At 39.0% G+C, this 22,163-nt stretch overlaps 1 protein-coding gene across 1 annotated transcript in view; it reads left to right on the forward strand.

Annotated features, from left to right (window-relative positions):
• Window positions 1–22,163, forward strand: part of LOC149846911 (kinesin-like protein KIN-7K, chloroplastic) — a 99,049-nt gene that overhangs the window by 69,358 nt on the left and 7,528 nt on the right. Inside the window, exons 12-17 of the mRNA XM_089996655.1 lie at window positions 3,222–3,326; window positions 4,158–4,265; window positions 4,336–4,482; window positions 5,116–5,292; window positions 5,548–5,706; window positions 6,516–6,746. Coding sequence (XP_089852781.1) covers window positions 3,222–3,326; window positions 4,158–4,265; window positions 4,336–4,482; window positions 5,116–5,292; window positions 5,548–5,706; window positions 6,516–6,746 — 927 coding nt within the window. The remainder of the gene's footprint in view (window positions 1–3,221; window positions 3,327–4,157; window positions 4,266–4,335; window positions 4,483–5,115; window positions 5,293–5,547; window positions 5,707–6,515; window positions 6,747–22,163) is intronic.

The raw sequence follows: 22,163 nt of genomic DNA on the forward strand, positions 1-22,163 counted from the left end.
GGGGGTATTGGAGTGGAGCCATCCAAGTGGCCTGAAAGGTCTTGACTTCGAATAAAAGGATCAATCTGCCTTTTCCAAGTCGGATAGTTGTTGGTAGTTAACTTTTCCGAAACTAGTTGTCCAAGGAAGTTGGAAGAAAGACCCGAATTGCCTGAAGTATCCATTGGTAGCTGGTTGACAACGGGAAGACACTAGTGACTGAAGCTGAAATGAAAACACTTGTGGCTGAAACTAAAAAAAAAACTGACAAAGGAGTGCAAGATAAAAGGGTTAAAGTAAAAGAGAATAAAGCAGACGTGACAAGGCAGTTTTCAGACCAACAGTAACGTGATGTTCAGAACCGATAGAGAAGAAGATCAGAAAACAACAACAGCGTGGAAAAGAAACAATTTGCGTGATATGAGAATGAAACTGAAAGGGAACTCAGCTCTAAAAAGGAACAATAACTGATCTGAAACTACTTCAGATATGTAACAGAGAAACTCAGCGAAAGAGAATAGAAGAAACAGATGATGATGACGTTGAAAGGAAAGAAAATTTTCAGCTGAAGGGAGAAAGGAACAAAAGAAGAAGACAGACGAGAGAGACGTGACCTTTCTGTGAACTCGACTTAAGGGGAGAAAGAGCAGAAGGCTCGGCTGTCTGTGAACTCGTCTGAAGGGGAGAAAGAGCACGCTCGGCTGAAGGTGGAGCAGGCTCGGCAGATCGTGGCCTGTTGTGAACTCGACTGAAGGGGAGAAAGTGCAGGCTCGGCTCGGCTGAAGGTGGAGTAGGCTCGGCAGATAGTGGCCAATGAAGCAGGCCCTTTCACGTTCCCTGATGAAGAAGCAGGCTCGGCTGAAGGTGGAGCAGACTCGGTAGATCGTGGCCAATGGAGCAGGCCCTTTCACGTTCCTTGATGAAGGCACTTTTACGCCCAGAGCAATCACTGCTCTGATACCATGATAAAACTGCTTTGGGTTGGCAGTTTAGTCGTGAAAACCGAGAAGGAATGGAAGAAGAGAGGAGAGAGGATTTTCCTTGGAATCGGCAGCCACAGACTTTTTCTGTTGCTGCACTAAACTTCATTAAGGTAAAATAGGTTTACAAATCTTTTACAATGGCAAGACTACCCCTAGTTAGTAATGTATATTACATTACAATATAGCATACACGTGGTCTATATGGATCTGTATTCTAATAACTAGGTGAGACTCCCTCTTCCTAAACAAAGTGTTGGCTAAGATCATATCATAGGACAAACCAAAATCTAAAATCCTTTCTCCACTTTCGTTTCTTTCTCCTATACCATAGCCTCCATGGATAATCTCAAATCCATCCCTACTAATGCCTACATGTCCATTAAGGTCACCGTCGATGAAAAGTTTTTCTCCATAAGATATCCCTTGTACTACTCCATCTAAATCTTCCCAAAATTGACGCTTAATGGAATCATCTAACCTACTTGAGGTGCATAAACACTAATAATATTAATAATATCCGTACCTAATATTAATTTAATAAGTAAAATCCTATCACCCTTCCTACGGACCTCAACTACATTATCTATAAACTCACGACTAATAACAATCCCTACTCCATTCCTATTCCTATTTATTTCTGTATACCAAATCTTATATCCCTAAGGTTCTATCACTTTTGCTTTCTCACCTACCCATTTGGTCTCTTGTAGACATTGAATATCAATCTTTCTCCTACACATAACATCTACTAACTTACCAGTTAAAGACCCTATGTTCGAAGTGGCTAACCTAATTTTATAGTCTTGAACTATCTTCTTTACCCCCACCCGTCCAACAAAGTGAGGGAACCCGTGCTTATTTGACACCACACCCGGGCGCTGGTGTGATGCGTCGCTTTTGGGCAACGACCTAGCAACCCTTGCCCATTTATCACTGCTTCCGGGCCTATAGAGTACAATGTGTCGCTCAGTAGGGAACGCCCCAACAAAATTCTCATATTGGTTCATATTCATAGGGTGTAACTAAGTTTTTATGCTGGCTGTCACTGGCCTACCGCAACCCTCCTTCTTTATCCGGGCTTGGGACCGGCAGTGTAAACAATTGAATAAACAAACCATGCAACTGACAATGTAAATAAAAGACAACTAAATAATTTAAAGATAATTAAATCCTTAACAATATTAAATTTACATCCAAGTCATACTAAAATGTCATAAGTCATAACTGAATTCATGATAACTAAAAACATCACATTTAATGAATGTTTCATATGCTAATCTTAATCTCTAAACTGTAAAGATCCTAATACTAAACTACATATACAGTATATAACTGAAACACAAGATTATTAGTTATATATATGTTGAACATCAACACTGTTCACACCATATGGACAGTAGGAGGAACCAATTTCTCATATATATAATCTATGTGTGTGGATAATGTTTGCTTCCTTTGTGGGTAAGGATTCCCTTGGTGAAAAACTGTAATTTATTTTTTTGTTCTTCACATCTAACCATCCAATGTGATCTACATATTTCGTGTAGTAGAAACCAGCCCTTTGGATCATGTTTTTCTGTTGTTATGTTGGACTTTTCAGGGATTGAAAGATCACTCTGTACAATTTACCAAATTCTCAACCCTCAAAAAACCGTGTTTTTACGGTGAAAAAATATGATCCAAGGGTAAATACCTACTATCCATTGGGTAGCAAATATTTCCCCTCCACCCCGCATATGTATGATCATGCAATTCTCATAAACGTTTGGTTGTTTTTACTAGATTATTTTAAATTTAGTAATATGCTTTCTTAAAAGATTAACAGTGACTTTTTATTTTTAAATTGATATTTCTGTGAATCCTCCCAAGAAAAAAAAACTATTTTTAGCTTCTCCGAAGAAGTTTCCTCATCAAGAAAATGCCAATAAGGATAATGGTGGCTGGAATTTCAGTCATCCAGATTGCAAATACCTGTTCTCATACACCAATTGTGGATAAATAAAATACAGGTAGTATTCAGATATAATGGAAACCTGTAGTAGGCATGACATTAGACTGATTTAACTTGCTAATTTATGAGGAAAACCTACTACCAATCAAGCATTACCTGGCATTTTGTTGTTTTATTTAAATGTGGTGTGTTTGTGCAGATTAATGTGTTTGCATAGGGTTCTTTATGTCTGTTGTGGGCTAATTTGGTAGATGAGACTGGACCAATTTGAAGAACTGTTGACTAATGTCTGAAATGTAGATTTGCAGGTTATTGCAAAATTAACAGATGGGAAAGCAATCCATATACCATATAGGGATTCAAAGCTTACTCGGCTTCTCCAATCCTCTCTTAGTGGCCATGGTCTTGTATCTGTAAGTATTATCTTCTTGGATTTTAGTTTATTGCATGATGAAGATATTGCAAACAATGGATTATTGTGCATTGTCATACCTACCCCAGCATAAACATAGAGGCGTTTGCACCTTCTAAGTAGATTATCTTAGGTAGCATTTGGACTTTGGATGTCTTTAATGTTCATTTGGTTCTGTTCATTTTAAACAAGATGGTTGTTGTCTGCATGCACTGGTTATTCCCTTTTGTTCAAGAAAATAAGTCAATTTATTAATAGAGGAGGTGTTTATATTTATTTATTTTTTTGTTTTTTATTGTAATATTATCATAAATTCACTTTTGATCCAATCAAGTATCCAAGAGTAGAAACTGCCTTGAGTTAACAGAAAACAATTTAAAATTCAATTGCAGACCACTATGATTCATGGGTTGAATCAGGTCAAATGTCACAAATCTTGTACCAATCCTATATGGATCCTAGATTTTGACTTTCTTGCATCAATTTACAAAGGATCCAAGACAAAGACCTACATGGGCCTGAATTTGGTCCTTTTGACTGCAAACTGGAGCAAAACCACATACATCCAAACACATGGTTAGGGCTTCTATTTGGTTCGTGGTATCAATATTGGTTATAAATATAATGAACCCACTTAGCCCAATTGAATCCAATCGACAACAATCCATATACATCCAAAACACATTTATGTTGAAACTTTATTCTAAAACAATTTGTCATCCAAACAACAATATTTTAATTTGTTTATTGTTTCTATTTATTTATAAATAGTAAATATAATTACATGATGCTTCTAAAAATGGCCTCACTGTTTCTAATCTTGGTGTTACAGCTTATTTGCACTGTTACTCCTTCATCAAGAAATATGGATGAGACACATAATACACTGAAGTTTGCACATCGTGCAAAATGCATAGAAATTCAAGCATCACAAAATAAGGTAACAGTGTGATATTTTGTCTTGACATTTGGTAGGAAAATTATGAAGCTTTTGCCCTATTAATTTTCAGATAATTGATGAGCAATCACTTATCAAGAAATACCAAAATGAGATAAGAAGCTTAAAGGATGAGTTAGAGCAATTGAAAAGGGGCATTGTGAATGTGCCAAATTTGAAAGATCCAGATCAAGTGGATATCATCCTTTTAAAGCAAAAGGTATGTGGTTTGCAATTTGTAAATTGCGTTTGGCACAGCTTGAAGAAAATGTTGTAAGCTTTTCATTGTCGTAGGTCTCTTTCATATTTAGGTCTTTCTCTTTATATGAATGTTGAATGTTGTTTTACTTTTGACAGGTTTTATTTCATGGTAACCTGTTTATTCATATAGCGTTTTTTATTTTTCATTTATACTTCACTTTTTTTCTAAAGCTGGGGTCCAAGGCCCTCGTCAGAATCAATGTAGAGTTGTTCATACAGTTTTATGACTAATCTATCCTTTTGGATCTCCATGAATTAGTAATGTTGTTAACGTAGTTTCACTTTAAGGTGCTATCATGTCTCTGTCTCTCTCTCTCTCTCTCTCTCCCCCACATCCCTGCACCCCCCCCCCCCCCCCCCCCCCCTCCCCACCCACCCCACCCCTGCACCACCACACACACACAAAAAAAGAACACATCAGACACATAACGTTCCTGTGTCATGCCTATATAACAAAGCAGCTATTTCAAATTTTTAATCTGTTGACGTGTTGATTATAATGATCTTGTTGCTTAATTGTGCTGACTGTTTATGGACCTAGCCTTGCCTTGAATTTTGTCTGATCAACTGTGGCCTGCTGTTATCTGAAAAGCTAGAAGATGGTCAGTTCAAGCTTCAGTCTAGATTGGAGCAAGAAGAAGAAGCTAAAGCAGCTTTGCTGGGAAGAATTCAGCGATTAACAAAACTAATTTTGGTCTCTACAACACACTCTTCGAGGTTTCCTCAACGACCTGGTCCAAGGAGAAGACACTCATTTGGAGAGGAGGAGGTTGGCACCTTAAAGCTTAAGGATCCTCTCTCTCTCTCTCTCCTGCTTTTATAAATGATGCTGGACGTAGACTGGTTAATTCTAGTGATTTATTACTATCTTCAATTACTTTCACAGAAAAAGATCATTTACTAGATCTCATTAGGTCAAAAATGTTCACTTTGTTGTAAAAAATGTTCACTTTGTTGGTGGTGTGTTTATACACACTTTGTTTTGGATGGTCAGTTTATGCTGTCTTATCTTTTTCTTTTGCAGCTTGCTTACCTTCCATATAAAAGGCGAGATTTTGTTATGGATGAAGATGCACTCGACACTTATTTATCTCCAGATAGAAGAAGTGAGAATGTTGATGAAATAGTTAAAGAGGAGAAGAGGAATAAGAAGCATGGTCTGCTTAATTGGTTTAAGATGCGGGTAAATCTCTGACACTTTATCCCACAATTCTTTCTGAAGATTTCAGGGAAAGCAGTTTCTACTTATTGTTTCTTTCTGAAAATCATGGAGAAAATTATTGTAGTTGGACTTTTCTCTTTCAGTGGCGATCATGCTCTGTGTTCACGTCTTGCAAATATAAAGCTATTTCCTACTCTGACACCCTTGTTAACTTGATAAGATATCACTTCCAATTGGGTGCAAGTTTATCTCACAAATTATATCTCATGAAGAGAGTATAGAATATATGTTTTAACATTTATTGAACTCATGCTTATAATTAATAAATACACATTTTTGTGGCAGAAATGTTGCTTAAACTTAAATTAAACTTGGGTTTGATGTTAGATGGCATGTAAGAAGTCAGATTTATCACTATACAAGTAAAGGGCCTACATGATTATAGGCCTCTTTTTGCAGCCTTGAATGTCCGCATACACAAGAAAAAACAAGTGTATATTCAGGAACCAATGCACAAAAGAACACTTCCAGTGGATGAAACAGATGCTCATATAATTCTTTGACGAATAATTTTGTGTTCATGCATTTGTTGGTACTTTTGGTTTAGTTGTCTTTCTCTTGGTATCACATACATGTACTTGCATGTGCACACACATATATTTCTTTGGAGAAAGTATTGTTTTTTTCTTTCCACTTTTCTTCTGCATTTATAACCCTTGCTATCTGTACAACCCTGGATTAATATGTTTTGTGAAGGGTTTATACTCTTTGCTTTTATGTCATACTCTTCCCTTCTATGTCAATGCTTAATGGTATTTTCTCTTTTCTAGAAACGTGAAAGCAACTTTACTACAAGCCCTGATGGTGACAAATCAAGTGAAATTAGATCAACTATTGCACCTTCAACCCCTCAATCAGAGACCATGAACTGCCAGACGGAACATCATGTGTCAAATCGTGCGAATGCAACTGGTGATATACCCTCAACAGACCAGTTTTTGAAGGTTGTGCACGAGGCAGAAGCTACCATTGAACAAATGTTTGTAAGAGGGCCGCCTGTGGTATGTGCCTGAACTTGTAGATTATTGTGATCTTAGTTCCATGTCTGTATGCTATATTCTCTTATAAAATAAAGATTGAAAACTTCTGATGAATTTAAAAAATGCATGGTCTAAGACATCTGCTGGACCCTTCTCTTGCTAGCAAACAATATATATATATATATATATATATATATATATATATATATATATATATATATATCTTGTAACGCCCCAAAATTTCAACTTGTGATTTCAAAAATATTGACGAAAAACCTTTCAAGATTAAAGTTTTTACTTTTAAAATCGACAACGGAAGCAATTTAGAAAGGAGCACAAGTTACCAAATTCTGGGTACGTTAGCAGTAAAATCATCATTTCACATGAAACAACTACTCAAAGAAGTGAGAAAACAAAATAATAGATTATTAATAAAATTTATAGTTTATTACAAAATGAGCATTTTCCCACTATCTAATAATCTAAAGAAAAACTCAAAACTCAGAGCTAAGCCGCCAACAGAAAGAAGGACATTCTCGAGCCATGTTGCATCGTGCCATCGGCTACCTGTGAAGTCCTACTCGTCACCTGCCCATGAAATGGGTGAGTTTCTTAACAAACTAGTAGGTGCACAAATAGACAATGAAAAATAAATTAAAGCAAGACATTCACGAGATAAGCAGTTTATTACATTAAAAACAATAAGTACAATATGTAATATACTCTAGCAGGTGCAACATATGCTAAGATCTATTTTCTTGAAACAGATATAACATTTCGAGTAGTATAAATTTCAATCATCTACAACTTATTATGAAAGTGATATTCTTTAAGTTCTGATATTAACTGACCTATGAGTACGCACAAATGCGAAACATAGAAACAACCGAGACCGATTCGGGGGTTTATTATGTCAGGTGTTTTTCATTAACCCGGATGGCTAACTGAGTCTGCTCCTAAGGACAGTCAATGACCAAGAGAGTAAATCTCTAAAGGCATTCGTTGCTCATAGAGGCATCCAACTTCTGCAGAAGTACATGAGAGTTATCACCTAGGATAATTTATGGTAATCCCAATTCTCCTAGCTCCGATGACTGGGGAAGCCGAGTCTTTTGCCCATGAGGTGGTTGTTAACAACCTGTCCATCGGAGTTTTTTGTACCATTCATCCTCTCCTTTGATGAACCGTGAATGTCGAATGGGTACGACGGGGTTTCTTAACCGCTGCCCCATTCTACATGCTCTGGTCTGTGAGACCCACTCAAACAACCAACGGTAGGGGCCTCGGCCCCTGTATGATGAAACAACGAATGGCAGGGGCCTCAGCCCCTGCTTGACAAAATAGCGACGAATAGGGATGGGGGGGAGCATGACAGGGACCGTCCCCCCCCCCCCCTGCCAGCCTCCCGTCGGTGCAAAGAAAATAAGGGGGGGGGGGGAGGAGAGGTGCAGCAGGGGGGTCATCAGTCCCCTGCTGCACTTCTGGTAGGCACAGAGGGAGCAGGAGGGCGCGACAGGGAGTCGTCGGCCTCCTGCAGAGCCAACAGAGAGAAAGGAGAGAGGGAGGGGAACAAGAAGACGGGGGAGGAGGAAAAGGGCGTACCTGTGAGGGGATCAGTGTTGTCGGCCGACGTCGTCGGGGCTGTCGCGCGCAGGGAACAAGGGAGCTGCAGGCGTACCGATGAGGGTCGGCCACGACAGCGTCGGGAGTTGCGAGAAGGGAGCGCAACGCGAGGAAGAGGAGGAGAGGAGCGTTGTTGAGCCCACCCTCCCCTCCTGTGATGTTCTTAAAGAGCTCCGGGGGGGGTGATATTCAGGAAAACCCTCAAGGGTTTCCCTTATCCAGTCGAGGGGGTGGAGCGGCACGGGCAAGGTGCGATGCACAAGGGAGAGGGTTTTGTTTTAAAACCCTCACCCTGTGTCGGGTTTTAAAACCCTAACAAAAACAAGCCCGGGTCGGGTCCAGACCCGGCCCTGGTCCGATCTTTTTTTTTTAACATGGGTTTTACATCCTACCCCTCTTAAAAGAATTTCGTCCGCGAAATATTTATTACTTTCAAGAATCAAAATACAGGTCAGGGTATTTTTCCCTGATATCGTTCTCAGGTTTTCAAGTACATTCGTCAATTTCATGATGTTGCCACCGAACCTTTACAAAAGAAATGGTCTTTGGTCTTAGCACTTGGTCATGACGATCAACAATCTCCTTCGGTCTTTCTTCGAATGTCAAGTCCCCTCGAATGTCCACGTCATTGTAGTGAATGATGTGCAATGGGCTGTGAACGTACTTTCTTAGCATGGATACGTGAAAAATATTATGGATCTGAGCGTACTAAGGAAGTAACGCCACGCGATAGGCTGCTTGTCTAATTCGCTCCAGGATTTTGAATGGTTTGACGTATGTAGGACTTAGTTTTCCTTTTTTTTCCGAACCGAAATACGCTCTTTGTCGGGGATACCTTAACGAAAACCATCTCACCAATTGTGAAGGTAAGCTCTCGTCGACATCTATCTGCATAGCTCTTCTACCGACTCTGAGCAGTACGGAGTCGTTCCCGAATCATTTGCACTTGTTGAGTATAGTGTTGCAGAATTATAGGTGCCTCCAACCTTCGTTCACCGACCTTATCCTAGTAGACAGGTGATCGACAAGGCCTCCCGTACAAAGCTTCATAAGGAGTAATCTCGATACTAGCATGATAACTGTTGTTACACGCGAATTTCGCCAGATTGATGTGGGAATCCCACTCTCCCTTCCAGTCCATCGTACAGGCTCGGTGCATGTCCTCTAGGGTATGAATTGTACGCTCAGACTGCCCGTCAGGCTGAGGGTGAAATGCAGTACTGAACTTCAACTTTGTGCCCAAAGCTAGCTGAAGTTGTCCCCAAAACCTCGAAGTGAATCTAGGATCACGATCGGAGATAATCGAGACTGGAACACCATGCAGTCTCACAATCTCTCTAACATAGAGATCAGCGAGACTATCCAACGAGTGGTTGAGACGGATAGGTAGGAAGTGAGCAGACTTGGTGAGTCTATCGACGATCACCCAAATCGCGTTATGCTTCTTCCGCATTCTCTGTAGACCGACTATAAAGTCCATGGTGACATCTTTCCACTTCCATGGAGGGATCTCTATCTGTTGCATGACCCCACCGGGTCTCTGGTGTTCGATCTTGATCTGCTGGCACGTCAAACACTTCGAGACATACTCAACCACGTCTCGTTTCAAACCATTCCACCAATAACTCTGCTGTAAGTCCTTGAACATTTTCGTGCCACCAGGATTAATAGTGTATCTAGACTTGTGGGCTTCCGCAAGAATTTTGTTCCTCAAGACTGGGTCATCTGGAACCCAAAGGTGCTCCTTCAGCCATATACTTTCATCCTCCTTTAGACGAAAAGGTGTATCAGACAACATTGATTGAGCCTTCAGCTTCTCGTAGTGCGCATCTGTCTTCTGCCCATTGATGATCCTAGCTAGTAGCTCAGGTTGAGCAACAAGATGGGATAAACTGATTGAATCTTGTGTGATCGTGAAAGGTTCCCAAGAGGCTAGGTCTTCGATCAACTTCCATCCAGCAAATAAGATGTTAATCGAAACTTCAGGTGCTTTGCGGCTGCGGGCGTCAGCCACGACATTCGCCTTTTCTGGGTGATAGGAGAGGGTGAAGTCGTAATCCTTGAGGAATTCGAGCCAATGTCGTTGTCTCATGTTCAATTCCTTCTGCGAAAATAAATACTTAAGGCTCTTATGATCGGTGAATGCTTTGAATTGCTCCCCGTACAAGTAGTGTTGTCATATCTTCAAAGCGAACACAACCGCGGCTAATTCTAAATCATGAGTTGGGTAGTTCTTCTCATGAATTTTAAGTTGTCGAGAGGCGTAAGCGATCACCTCCCATTCTGCATCAGCCTGACCCAGAAGCATCAGTATAAATTACGGCCAAAATAAGAGCACTGGTAAGTCGCTCCTTCAATAACTGAAAACTCGCCTCACACTTTTTGTCCCATACGAATCTAGCTTCTTTCTTTAGCAACTTCGTCAGAGGTAATGCAATCTTAGAAAAATCCTGGATAAATCTTCTGTAGTATCCAGCTAATCCAAAAAAACTCGTGATATCACGTGCGTTCTTTGGTTGCTGGCAACTGAGTACAGCTCCAACCTTTGCAGGGTCCACGGACACTCCTTTCTTAGAAATAACGTGTCCCAAAAACATAACTTCTTCGAGTCAGAATTCACATTTAGAGAACTTAGCATACAAACATTTTTTTCGCAGGGTCTCCAACACGATGATTAGGTGTTCCTTATGTTGTTCTCGACTTTCTGAGTACACCAAAATGTCGTCGATGAACACAATTACAAAGGTGTCCAAAAATGACTTGAACACCCTATTCATTAAGTCCATGAAAGTTGTGGGGACATTGGTCAGTCCGAAAAGCATGACCGTGAACTCATAATGCCCGTATCTCATCCGAAAGGCCGTCTTGGGAATATCATCATTCCTAATTTTGAGTTGATGGTATCCAGACCTAAGGTCGATTTTCGAGAAAACTTTAGCCTTCTGTAACTGATCGAACAAGTCATCGATACGCGACAATGGGTACTTGTTTTTTATCGTAGCCTGATTGAGCATTCGATAGTCAATGCACAATCGCAAGGTCCCGTCCTTCTTCACGAATAGTACTGGAGCTCCTCAGTAAGATACGCTGGGGCGAATGAATCCCTGATCCAACTCCTACAATTGCTTTTTGAGCTCCTCAAGCTCAGCTGGCGCTATCCTATATGGTGCTTTAGAGATTGGCGTCGTACCTGGTAGCAATTTAATATTGAATTCTACCTCACGAGGCGGCGGAAGTCCTGGTAGCTCCTTGGGAAACACGTCGGGATCATCGCGAATAACATCCAACTCAGTGATGGAAATAGGCATCGGATCTGATTGGATGACACTAACCAGAAAGGCAGTGTATCATTTTCGCAAGTAGTTCTATGCCTTCAGTGCTGAGATTGTCCGACTAGCTCGCACAGGTCTAGGAATTCTGAATTCTACTCTCGGAAAGCCTGGCGGGGATAAAACGATCTTCCCATCATGACAAAAGATCTTGGCATTGTAATGAAAGACGCGGAAGCACCAACATGCGAATAGAGGAGAAGCAAGGAAGCCAACAACACAAGCACACAATGTGCAAAAGAGAACACAAGCACAATACAAGTGCAAATAACCCACTAAGGAGTAAAAAGCCTACAAAGGCAAAAACAACTTTATTGAGAGGGAGAAAAGGAGAGGCTAAAAGCCATACAAGGAGGAGGGAGGAGCCCTCAATTTATAGGAGGACCCAAGGAACCACATAGAGGGGCTCCCTTTTAGCCGTTGGGAGCCCCAAACGGTCATATTTATGACCGTTTGGGGGCCCCAACAACTAGAAAGAGGGGCCCCCCTATGTGGTCAAAATACAATAAATAAAAAAAGAAAAAGAAAATAAAGAAAAAGTAAAAAAAAAACTTAAATGAAAGTACATTGAAATTACCAAAATACCTCTATCGGGTATTTTGGTTAAACAACATATATATATATATATATATATATATATATATATATATATATATATATATATATATATATTAACACCCCCCTCAAACTTTACAGGGAGAAGACAAAAAGTTTGTCAAGAAGGAACATAAATCTTGGAGTTGCATCTTGAACATAATGACAGTCCATTTCAATATACTTTGTACGCTCGTGAAAAGTATGGTTGCTAGCAATATAAATCACACTCTTATTGTTGCAACACATCTTGGTGGGAGTAGAAATGAAGATGCCCATGTCACTGAGGAGACTTCTAATCCATACGATTTTCATAATTGTCATTGTCATCGCCCGATATTCGGCTTCAGTGGACGAGAGAGAAACTTTTTGCTGCTTCTTACACCGCCAAGAGATAAGCGATTCCCCTAAAAAAACACAAAAACCAGTGACTGAGATTCGATAATTGGGATTTCCTCCTCAATCAGCATCAGTATAAGCATTTAATTCAAGAGATGAAGAGGATAAGAAAAGCCCTTTGGAGATGGTGTTCTTGATATAGTGTACAATCTTCATCACAGCCGCCATATGTACAGTAGTAGGAGCTTGCTGAAACTAGCTTGCAGCATGAGTCACATGAGCTATATCCGGATGGGTGATGGATAAGTAAGTAAGAGAGCTAATTAGTTGGCGGTAAAGCGTAGGATCTTCAAGGAGCACATCAGAAAAAAAGGAAAAAAAGAAAAAAAAGAAAAAGTCTACAATGCCCCTATTGGGCGAGTTTACAGAACTACCTTATCGGGTAGTATATGATATATATATATATATATATAAATATATAGATTACATATATTTTAACAGAAATGAGTCAGTTTCTTAACAAATTAGTAGGTGCACGAATAGACAATGAAGAATAAATTAAAGCAAGACATTTGTGCGATAAGCAATATATTACATTAAAAGCAACAAGTACAATATGCAATCTACTTAAGCATGTGCAACATATGCAAAGATCTATTTTCTTGAAACAGATATAACTATGAGATTTCGATCTCGTATGTGTGATTCAGCCTGCATGAGCCTGCACAGGAAAGTAGAGAGAGAGAAAGAGAGAGATGCAGAATCGGCTGGGGTGGCACACACTGCATGCTCGACCTCCAAACCCTAACATTTATAAAATACAAGGAGTATACAACGAGCCTTGTAATATCAGATATATTACAAGGATGCCATTAATGAAGATGAATTTAGCATGTGTTTCATTTAATATGCCATGCGTATGGATCTGGATCCAGATCTATATTTTAACACCCTCCCTCAAGTTGTACGTGATTTTGGAGCATGTACAACTTGCTCTTCAATAACCAAAATTGACGGCCTGTTAACCCCTTGGTAAACAGGTCTGCCACTTGATCTTCTGTTCGAACATGACGTAGTTCTATCTCCTTCATCTCGACTTTCTGCCGTATGAAATGTTGATCAATCTCAATGTGCTTCGTTCTGCTATGCTGGATAGGATTACATGCAATGTTTATTGCGCTTTGATTGTCACATAGAAGAAATGATCGAATAATTGTCTCCCCAAGATCACTCAATAAGTGTCTAATCCATGTGGCTTCTGCCGTGCCTGCAGCCATCGATTTGTATTCAGCCTCTGTACTCGATCGTGCCACTGCCTTTTGTTTTCTGCTGCTCCAGGACACTAAATTGTGTCCAATATATACACAATATCCAGAGACAGATCGTTTCTCATCTGGATCCCCTGCCCAATCTGCGTCTGTATAAGTGATGAGTTCATGTCCTCTATGCAAATTATCGTTCTTGCGATAAACAAGTCCGTCTCCTATAGTTCCTTTTAAATAGCGTAGAATGTGCTTCACAACTTCCATATGACCCTCCGTTGGAGCATGCATAAACTGGGATACCTGATTGACAACATAAACTATATCAGGTCTGGTAAAAGTCAAGTATTATAACATCCCCACGAGACTTCTATACGTTGTAGGGTTGACACAAAGATGCCCATCTTCAGAGCTCATCCTTTGATGTAATACACTAGGAGTACTGACTGGTTTGCAATTCGTCATCCCGGCTCTTTCCAGAAGGTCAAGAGTGTATTTTTGTTGCATGAGTGTCAATGTGTCTTGTTGTCTGTCAACTTCCACACCAAGAAAGTACCTCATCTCCCTTAAATCTTTCATCTTGAAAGTTTTCATTAAAAACTGCTTCACGCCTTGCACATGATTATCTGAACTCCCAGTGATCACAATGTCATCAACATATATAAGAAGTATAACAATGTCTGCCTTTTGGTAAATAAAGAGTGAGTGATCCAGAGGGCATCTTCTAAAACCATAACTCTGAATTTGCATAGAGAAACTTTCAAACCAAGAACGGGAGTCATGTTTCAGCCCATACGGAGATTTCCTTAGTTTGCACACCCAGGCAGTAGGATCCTTCTCGGCATAACCAGGAGGTTGCTCCATATACACTTCTTCCTTTAAAGTTCCATGTAAAAATGCATTTTTAACATCCATCTAGCTAAGGCTCCAACCTCGATCGAGTGCTAGGGATATGATGACACGAATAGTACCCATTTTGACTACCGGACTAAAAGTTTCATCGTAGTCTTCACCATATTGTTGTGTGAATCCTCGAGCAACAAGTCGTACCTTATATCTGTCAATGCTTCCTTCAGGCTTATACTTTGTTTTATAAACCCATTTTGAGCCAACTATATTCTTTCCTTCTGGTCGAGGGACTATTTCCCAAGTCTGGCATTCATGAAGAGCTTCCATTTCTTCATTCATAGCTTCAGTCCAATGACGGGATTGAAGAGCTTGATTAAAACAAGTGGGTTTATCCTGTTTTGTGAGCTGAGACATAAACAACTGGAAATCAAGGGAGAAGGTCTCATAACTCACCCATCGTTGAATAGGATACTTAATGCGTGACGGCCTTTGAGTCGGATCATTGGTGATGCTTTCCACATTCCTCGGCTCTGTATTTTTGTCCCGTCTAGTGTATATCTGCCCAGAGAAGCATTCTACTGGGGGTGTTTCAACTGGAGATAATTCAACATGCATATGTGAGTCATTCAACTCTCTACTCAAGCCGAAGGAAGGACAATTTGTCTGACATGTTTCTCCTGTATTAGCAAAAAGATTTGCGCTCATCCATGGATCATATACTTCTAATTCTCGAGATGGCAACGCTGCAGAGTCATTGACCTGAAAATTTCGTTCGTCGAAAACAACATTTCTGGAGGTCCTAATACGTTTTGTAGTAGGATCATAGCATCGATAACCTTTGTACTCATCTGCATACCCAACAAATCTGCACTTGACAGCCTTGTCCTGAAACTTATTTCGCAAAGATGAATCAACATGTACGTAGCATACACAACCAAAAACACGCAGCTCATTGTAAGAGGGATGTTGCCCGAATGAAGTATAATAGGGAGATTTCCGATCCAAAAGTGTCATAGGAAGACGATTTATGATATGAACAGATGTGTGAAAAACTTCTGTCCAGAGACTAACGGGCACATTGTTATCATGTAACATGCCCATCGCGCTCTCTACAATATGCCTGTGTTTCCTCTCCGCAACCCCATTTTGTTGAGGAGTATGAGGGCAAGAAACCAGTCGACTTATTCCTTTATCCCGAAGAAAGACAATAAACTCGTTCGATGAATACTCTCCTCTACCATCACATTGTAAATGCACAATATCACAAGCAAACTTTGTTTTGACCATCGAATGGAATTCCCGAAATATTTGAAAAACTTCATGCTTGTGTTTTAAGAAATATATCAAAGTATAACGGAATAAGAATCAATAAAGATAACATAGTAACGGCTGCCAGAAAGAGAAGGAATAGGTGCGGGTCCCCAAACATCAGAACAAATAATCTCAAATGGCTTTGAAGCTCTTTTATTTATAATATGAAAAGGAAGAACATGACTTTTGCAGAGTTCACATGAAGAACATTTATTATTATTATCAAAAAATGAACATAAACTAGACTCTGGAAGGAGACCATCAGATACATGGTTTTCAACGAAACCCCGACTACAATGTCCCAAACGACTATGCCAAGTATCTGACTTATTACAATGAGATGAATTAAAAGCTTCCAATGAAGGGAAAAACAAAGACTCTGAAGGTGAAGACACTGAAGAATGCTTGGACGACTTCAACTGGAGAACTGGGACTGAAGACGAAGACACTGAAGGAATCTCCTTGAAGACATACATGTTTCCTTGTCGCTCCCCCTTAGCGAACGTCTCCTTCGTTCGTAGATCCTTAACATAAACAGAAGAGGGAGTAAATTCGACGGAAGAATTCATATCGTCAACAAGTTTAGCTACAGAAACAATGTTCTTTTTAATATTAGGAGCAAGAAGGACATTGGACAAGTGAAGTGAGGACTTTGACATTGGGATATGTGCACTGCCAGTATGACTAATGGAGTGATAAGTTCCATCTCCCGTAACTATACTACCTTTTTCAAAATAAGGCAATAAGTGAGATAACTTATCCGCATTACCTGTAACATGTGTGGTGGCACCTGAATCAACATACAATTCGCCTTGTTCATTTTGCTTGATCGTCATTTGTGACAATGCTGATAACAAAAGTTGTTGCACATCTGTGGATGACCCTTTTGTGTCCACAGTAGTAGCTGATTTATTCTCAATTTTGTTTATTTTTCCTCTATTCTGTAGATTAAACCAACAATCAGCTTTCACGTGTCCTCTTTTGTTACATAAGAAACAAGTGGGCACTCTCCTCTGATTCCCTGTATTAAAAACCCCTGAAATATTAGGTGTAGGCAAGATACCACGTCCTCCCTGCCCAAAACGTCCGCGGCCTCTGCCTCCTTGATGCCCTCCATTCCCTCGTCCAAAACCTACAGAAGTGTCCATGGCCAAAACTGAATGAGGACGAGCTGATTCATTTCCTTCTGCCCTTTGTTTCATAATCATCTCATGCTGGAGAAGTTTCGCTTGAAGGTCGTCAAAAGTGGGCAACTGCGGAAGACATGATAAAGCCGTGGTAAGCATGTCAAAATCAGGACCCAATCCATTGAGAAGTTGTTGAACTTTATCTTTATCTGCAATAGCACTTCCAATAACCGCCAATTGATCAGTAATACTCTTCAAGCGGCCTATGTATTCCATGACTGTCATGGAGGCTTTCTTCAAACTTTGAAATTCATTTTTTAAGTACATAACTTGGGCTTCTGATATCTGAGAATATGTCTGAGACAGCTTACTCCACAGATCCGCCGCAGTGCAATCATCTGAAAGAGTAACCAACACTTCTTGAGAGAGTGTTGACGTAATATATAAGCAACCAAAGACTGGTCCCGCTTCCTCCAAGTTGTATACTCTGGATTCTTAATAGAAATGGTAATTGTGTCACCTTTCTCATCCTTGGTTTCCTGCATGAGAAGGCGTGGTGGTATAGGAACTAAACCATCCAGATCAGTGTTTTAAAACTCGCCGAGTCAACTCGTTGACTCGGCTGACTCGGCTCGGCTCGCCCCTCCAGCGAGTCAACCCGGCAAGGCAAACTCGGTTTGCCAAAACTCGGGCTTGACTCGGCCTGACTTGGCTTGACTCGGCTTGACTCGGCTTGACTCGACTTGACTCGGCCTGACTCGGCTTGACTCGGGCGAGTTTTGGGATGTTTGAAATTTGTTTTTTGAGTTTCAAATTACAGTTTCGAAATATATAAGTACATATATTTTAACAAGGGTTACCCCCATATTTTGTATAAAAAAGAAAATAAAAAGCATTTAAAGATAAAAAAGCATTTAAATCCATAGAATAAAATCGCCATGTTGTTCGAACTACTGTTCACCCTGTGTTATCAACTTATTCTAGCAAAATATTTTAAAGAAATGATTCTCACTATATATGGCAGGTCAACTGTGCCTATGGGAAGTCACATTTAGGTTTCATCATCCATTTGTTATGTGAACAAGCATTGTACGTATTCAAATATTAGTAGTCTTTTTATAGTTGTGCCATTAATATATTCCCTGCATAGTTTTATACATGAGAGAAAATTGCTTATTTATGTTGATATTGGGCATTCTGTAAACTTTCAATATGCACATATATCCCTGTTTTACATTTATGGATTTGTTAGAGAGGGAATTAAAACTTTTAAAACAAGCTAGCATATATGATTGGCCATTTTAGGAACCTTAGGTAGTAGCAGATTGAACTCATGGTGACCAAATCCTCTAATTCAAGTCATGAATTAGTCAAAGTGCTTGTATAGATATCAAATTCAATTATTCAAGCAAACCTCTATAGCTCTTTGCAGTTGTTTTTATATTCTTACAGACATTTGGAGACTATGTTTACTCAAAAACATGGTTTCAGACAAATTATATATTGTTTTTCTTTTAAAATCAAAAGTTAACAAAACCCAGTCCGAGTCACCGAGTTGACCCGCCGAGTCACGAGTCAATAAAGAACGAGTCGAGTTCCGAGTCACGGGTTTTAAAACCTTGATCCAGATGTTCATCGAGATCCTGACTACGTATAAAAGGAAGGATTTGCCTCTTCCAAGTCAAAAAATTAGAATGAGTAAGTTTTTTTGTAACGAGCTGACTCAAGAAATTTGCAGAGAGACCGGATGACGATGAGTAATCCATATCAATGGGACAATGAATAAGCAAACAAAACGAATTGAAAGAAACAAACAGGTTTGAGATCACTTAATCAATAAGTAATTTTTCCTTCTTTTTTTTGCAGTTCAGAATCGAGATTGTAAACAGTTACAATCTGCCTGTAGGCGTTGCACAGGGGACACTAAAATAGCAATAAAGAAAAATTTCTGGAATCAAGAAATTTCTGGAATCAAGGAATGAATGAAACTGACAGACGTTAAAAGTTCTGGAAATCAAAGAATGAATAAAAAAAATTTCTGGAATCAAAGACGTTAAAGAGTGGAAATCAAAGAGATTGTTATCACGTTAAAGAGTGAAATTTCTGGAAATAGAAAGAATGAGTAGAAGAAATGAGTAGCAGACGTTAAAGAGATTGTGATCACGTTAAAATTTCTGGAAATCGAGAACTAGCAGAATAAAAAAAAATGGTGACTACAACCAAAAATTGAATCAAACAGGCTGCAATCAGTCGTTTATGGTTGCAGTCAGAGAGGAGAATGAAAAGTTGAAAAGGGGAAAATGAAAAAGGGAAAAAATTGGGAGAGGAAGACAAGCCAAAACCTGTGATATCGCTGAACACAATCCTAATAGTATTCCACAACCAGGGAAAGCTTTGATACCATATGAGATTTCGATCTCGTATGTGTGGTTCAGCCTGCAAGAGCCTGCACAGGAAAGTAGAGAGAGAGAGAGAGAAAGAGAGATGCAGAATCGGCTGGGGCGGCACACACTGCATGCTCGACCTCCAAACCCTAACATTTATAAAATACGAGTATACAACGAGCCTTTTAATATCAGAGATATTACAAGGATGCCATTAATGAAGATGAATTTAGCATGTGTGTTTCATTTAATATGCCATGCGTATGGATCTGGATCCAGATCCATACGCATGATATATTTTAACAATAACAACATTTCAAGTAGTATAAATCTCAATCATCTACAACTTATTATGAAAGTGATATTCTTTAAGTTCTGATATTAACTGGTCTGTGGGTACGCACAGACGCAAAACGTAGAAACAACCGTGACTGATTCGGGGGTTTATTATGTCAGGTGTTTTTCATTAACCCGGATGGCTGACTGAGTCCACTCCTAAGGGGATGGTCATTGACCAAGTGAGTAAATCCTCAAAGGCATTTGTGCCCCATGGACGCATCCAACTTCTGCAGAAGTACCTGGGAGTTACCACCTAGGATAATTTATGGTAATCCCAATTCTCCTAGCTCCGATGACTGGGGAAGCCGAGTCTTTTGCCCGTGGGGTGGTTGTTAACCAGAGTTGTTAGTCGAGGAAGCGGGAGTGGGAAGCGATACGGGAAGCAGAATCGGGAAGCGAGGCACTTATAAAATTTTAGGAAGCGGGAAGCACAGGATGACTTAGGAGCAAACTAGGAAGCATCTCGAAAGCGACTTAAGAAGCGAACCGAAAGCGTCCTAAGAAGCGAAGAAGGAAGCGACATAGGATTTGAATGAAAAGCGAAAGGAAAGCGAATAAGAATCGAAAGAGAAGCAAAAATGTAATTATATATTTTTATTTTATCAAAAAATAAGATTTATGTCATGATTGAAAAAATAAAACATGTATCTAAGAGAATAAATAATATAAGTTGCAATTATCTAACAAATGCATCATTTGTAACATTCAAGCATTTAAAAAAATACATTTAAAAACAATACATCAAGAGAAGATCATAATTCACGTTCATGTTACAACCATTTAACAAATGCATGCAAGCACTAAATAATGCATTAAGAAAACTAATAAATTTGATTAAAAAGCGTACATTTTTCAATGAAAGAATCAAATGACTTGATTGTTGTAAATCTTGTGATATCTGCAACATAGAAAATGAGAAATCAATAAACTCAAAGATTAGATAGAGATATGGTTAAATTTTTAAACTATAAAGTTCTAAACTGTAAATTATAAGAACCAAAACTTTCAAAAAATAAAACTGATAAGCTTTCCGTTTTCAGAAAATCAAAGTTACGGTGACAAGGCAACGGTAAGCTATAAGGAGCCCAATAAATAATGATAAACATAGATAGAATAAATTGTTCCCAACAGCGTGCACATGAATAAGCAATTCTGCAGAACCGACAAAGAGTGTGAAACATATTCTCTTTTCGTCATGGTATTCATTTCTTAAACGTCATATTGTATGACTGCAGAAGGATTGCTTCTTCCTTGGAAATTTTGTATCAGTAAGTAGCATTATTTTCAAAATGGAACATTATTGAACTGACAAAGAGTGTAAGATATGCATTTGTTAGAAACTATTTTCACATGATAGCATTTCCTGGTGAAAAAAAAAAAAAAAATATATATATATATATATATATATATATATAGAGAGAGAGAGAGAGAGAGAGAGAGAGAGACCAAAGCAACCAAGAACTTCCACGTAAATTGGTCAAAAAGACTGTAAACAAAAAACCTTATCCATACAGTGTGAATGGTTTAATTTTCTCTAGTGATCAAGATATGAACCAAAATTTAGAAACCCATATTTCAATCTCAGATGGTCAAAAGTCCTGAGGTTAGCATCCAGGCAAAATACAAAAGATAATAGCACATACATACGTACAACATACATTCAAATATATGTATAGGGTAAATATTGGCTACTAATGAAGGTACGAAACTAATGAGCTAGAAATCATAGGTGCAAGCTTTATCAATCTAACCACACAGATGTGTTCAACATGGTTTGTTCACTAATGATCAAGTCTTCGACCATGCTTCTTAGATGTAAAAATGTCACCTTTTGATGTATGAAATTTTGACACGTTGTGGGCCGTTATTTTTGGAGCCCATTAAAAACCCAATTACTTGTCATAATTACATGATTCAAAACAAGTTTCCAACTAAACAAACCATGTAGATCACACATCCATAACATTTGATCACCAAAAAATAAGAATTTTTTTTATCAAAAAAGTGAGTTCAAATTATGAGTTATATATATATATATATATATATATATATATATATATATATATATATATATATATATATAACAAAGTTAACTCTTTTAATAGTTTATCACCCAAAATACAAGAAATACAAGTTGGGTGTTTATCTCCAGTGTTAACCCCTTTCGATTTGATCGTTTTCTTTGCTGATAGAAAAGAAAATGATAATATGATTATCATTCACTCAAATCAAACAGAATAACATTTTGAAATAGAAGTTTCCCGATGAACAGGTGTATTGA

This window comes from Nuphar pumila, chromosome 2, assembly GCF_984573655.1.
Source record: "Nuphar pumila chromosome 2, dmNupPumi1.hap1.1, whole genome shotgun sequence".
NCBI classification, from domain to species: domain Eukaryota; kingdom Viridiplantae; phylum Streptophyta; class Magnoliopsida; order Nymphaeales; family Nymphaeaceae; genus Nuphar; species Nuphar pumila.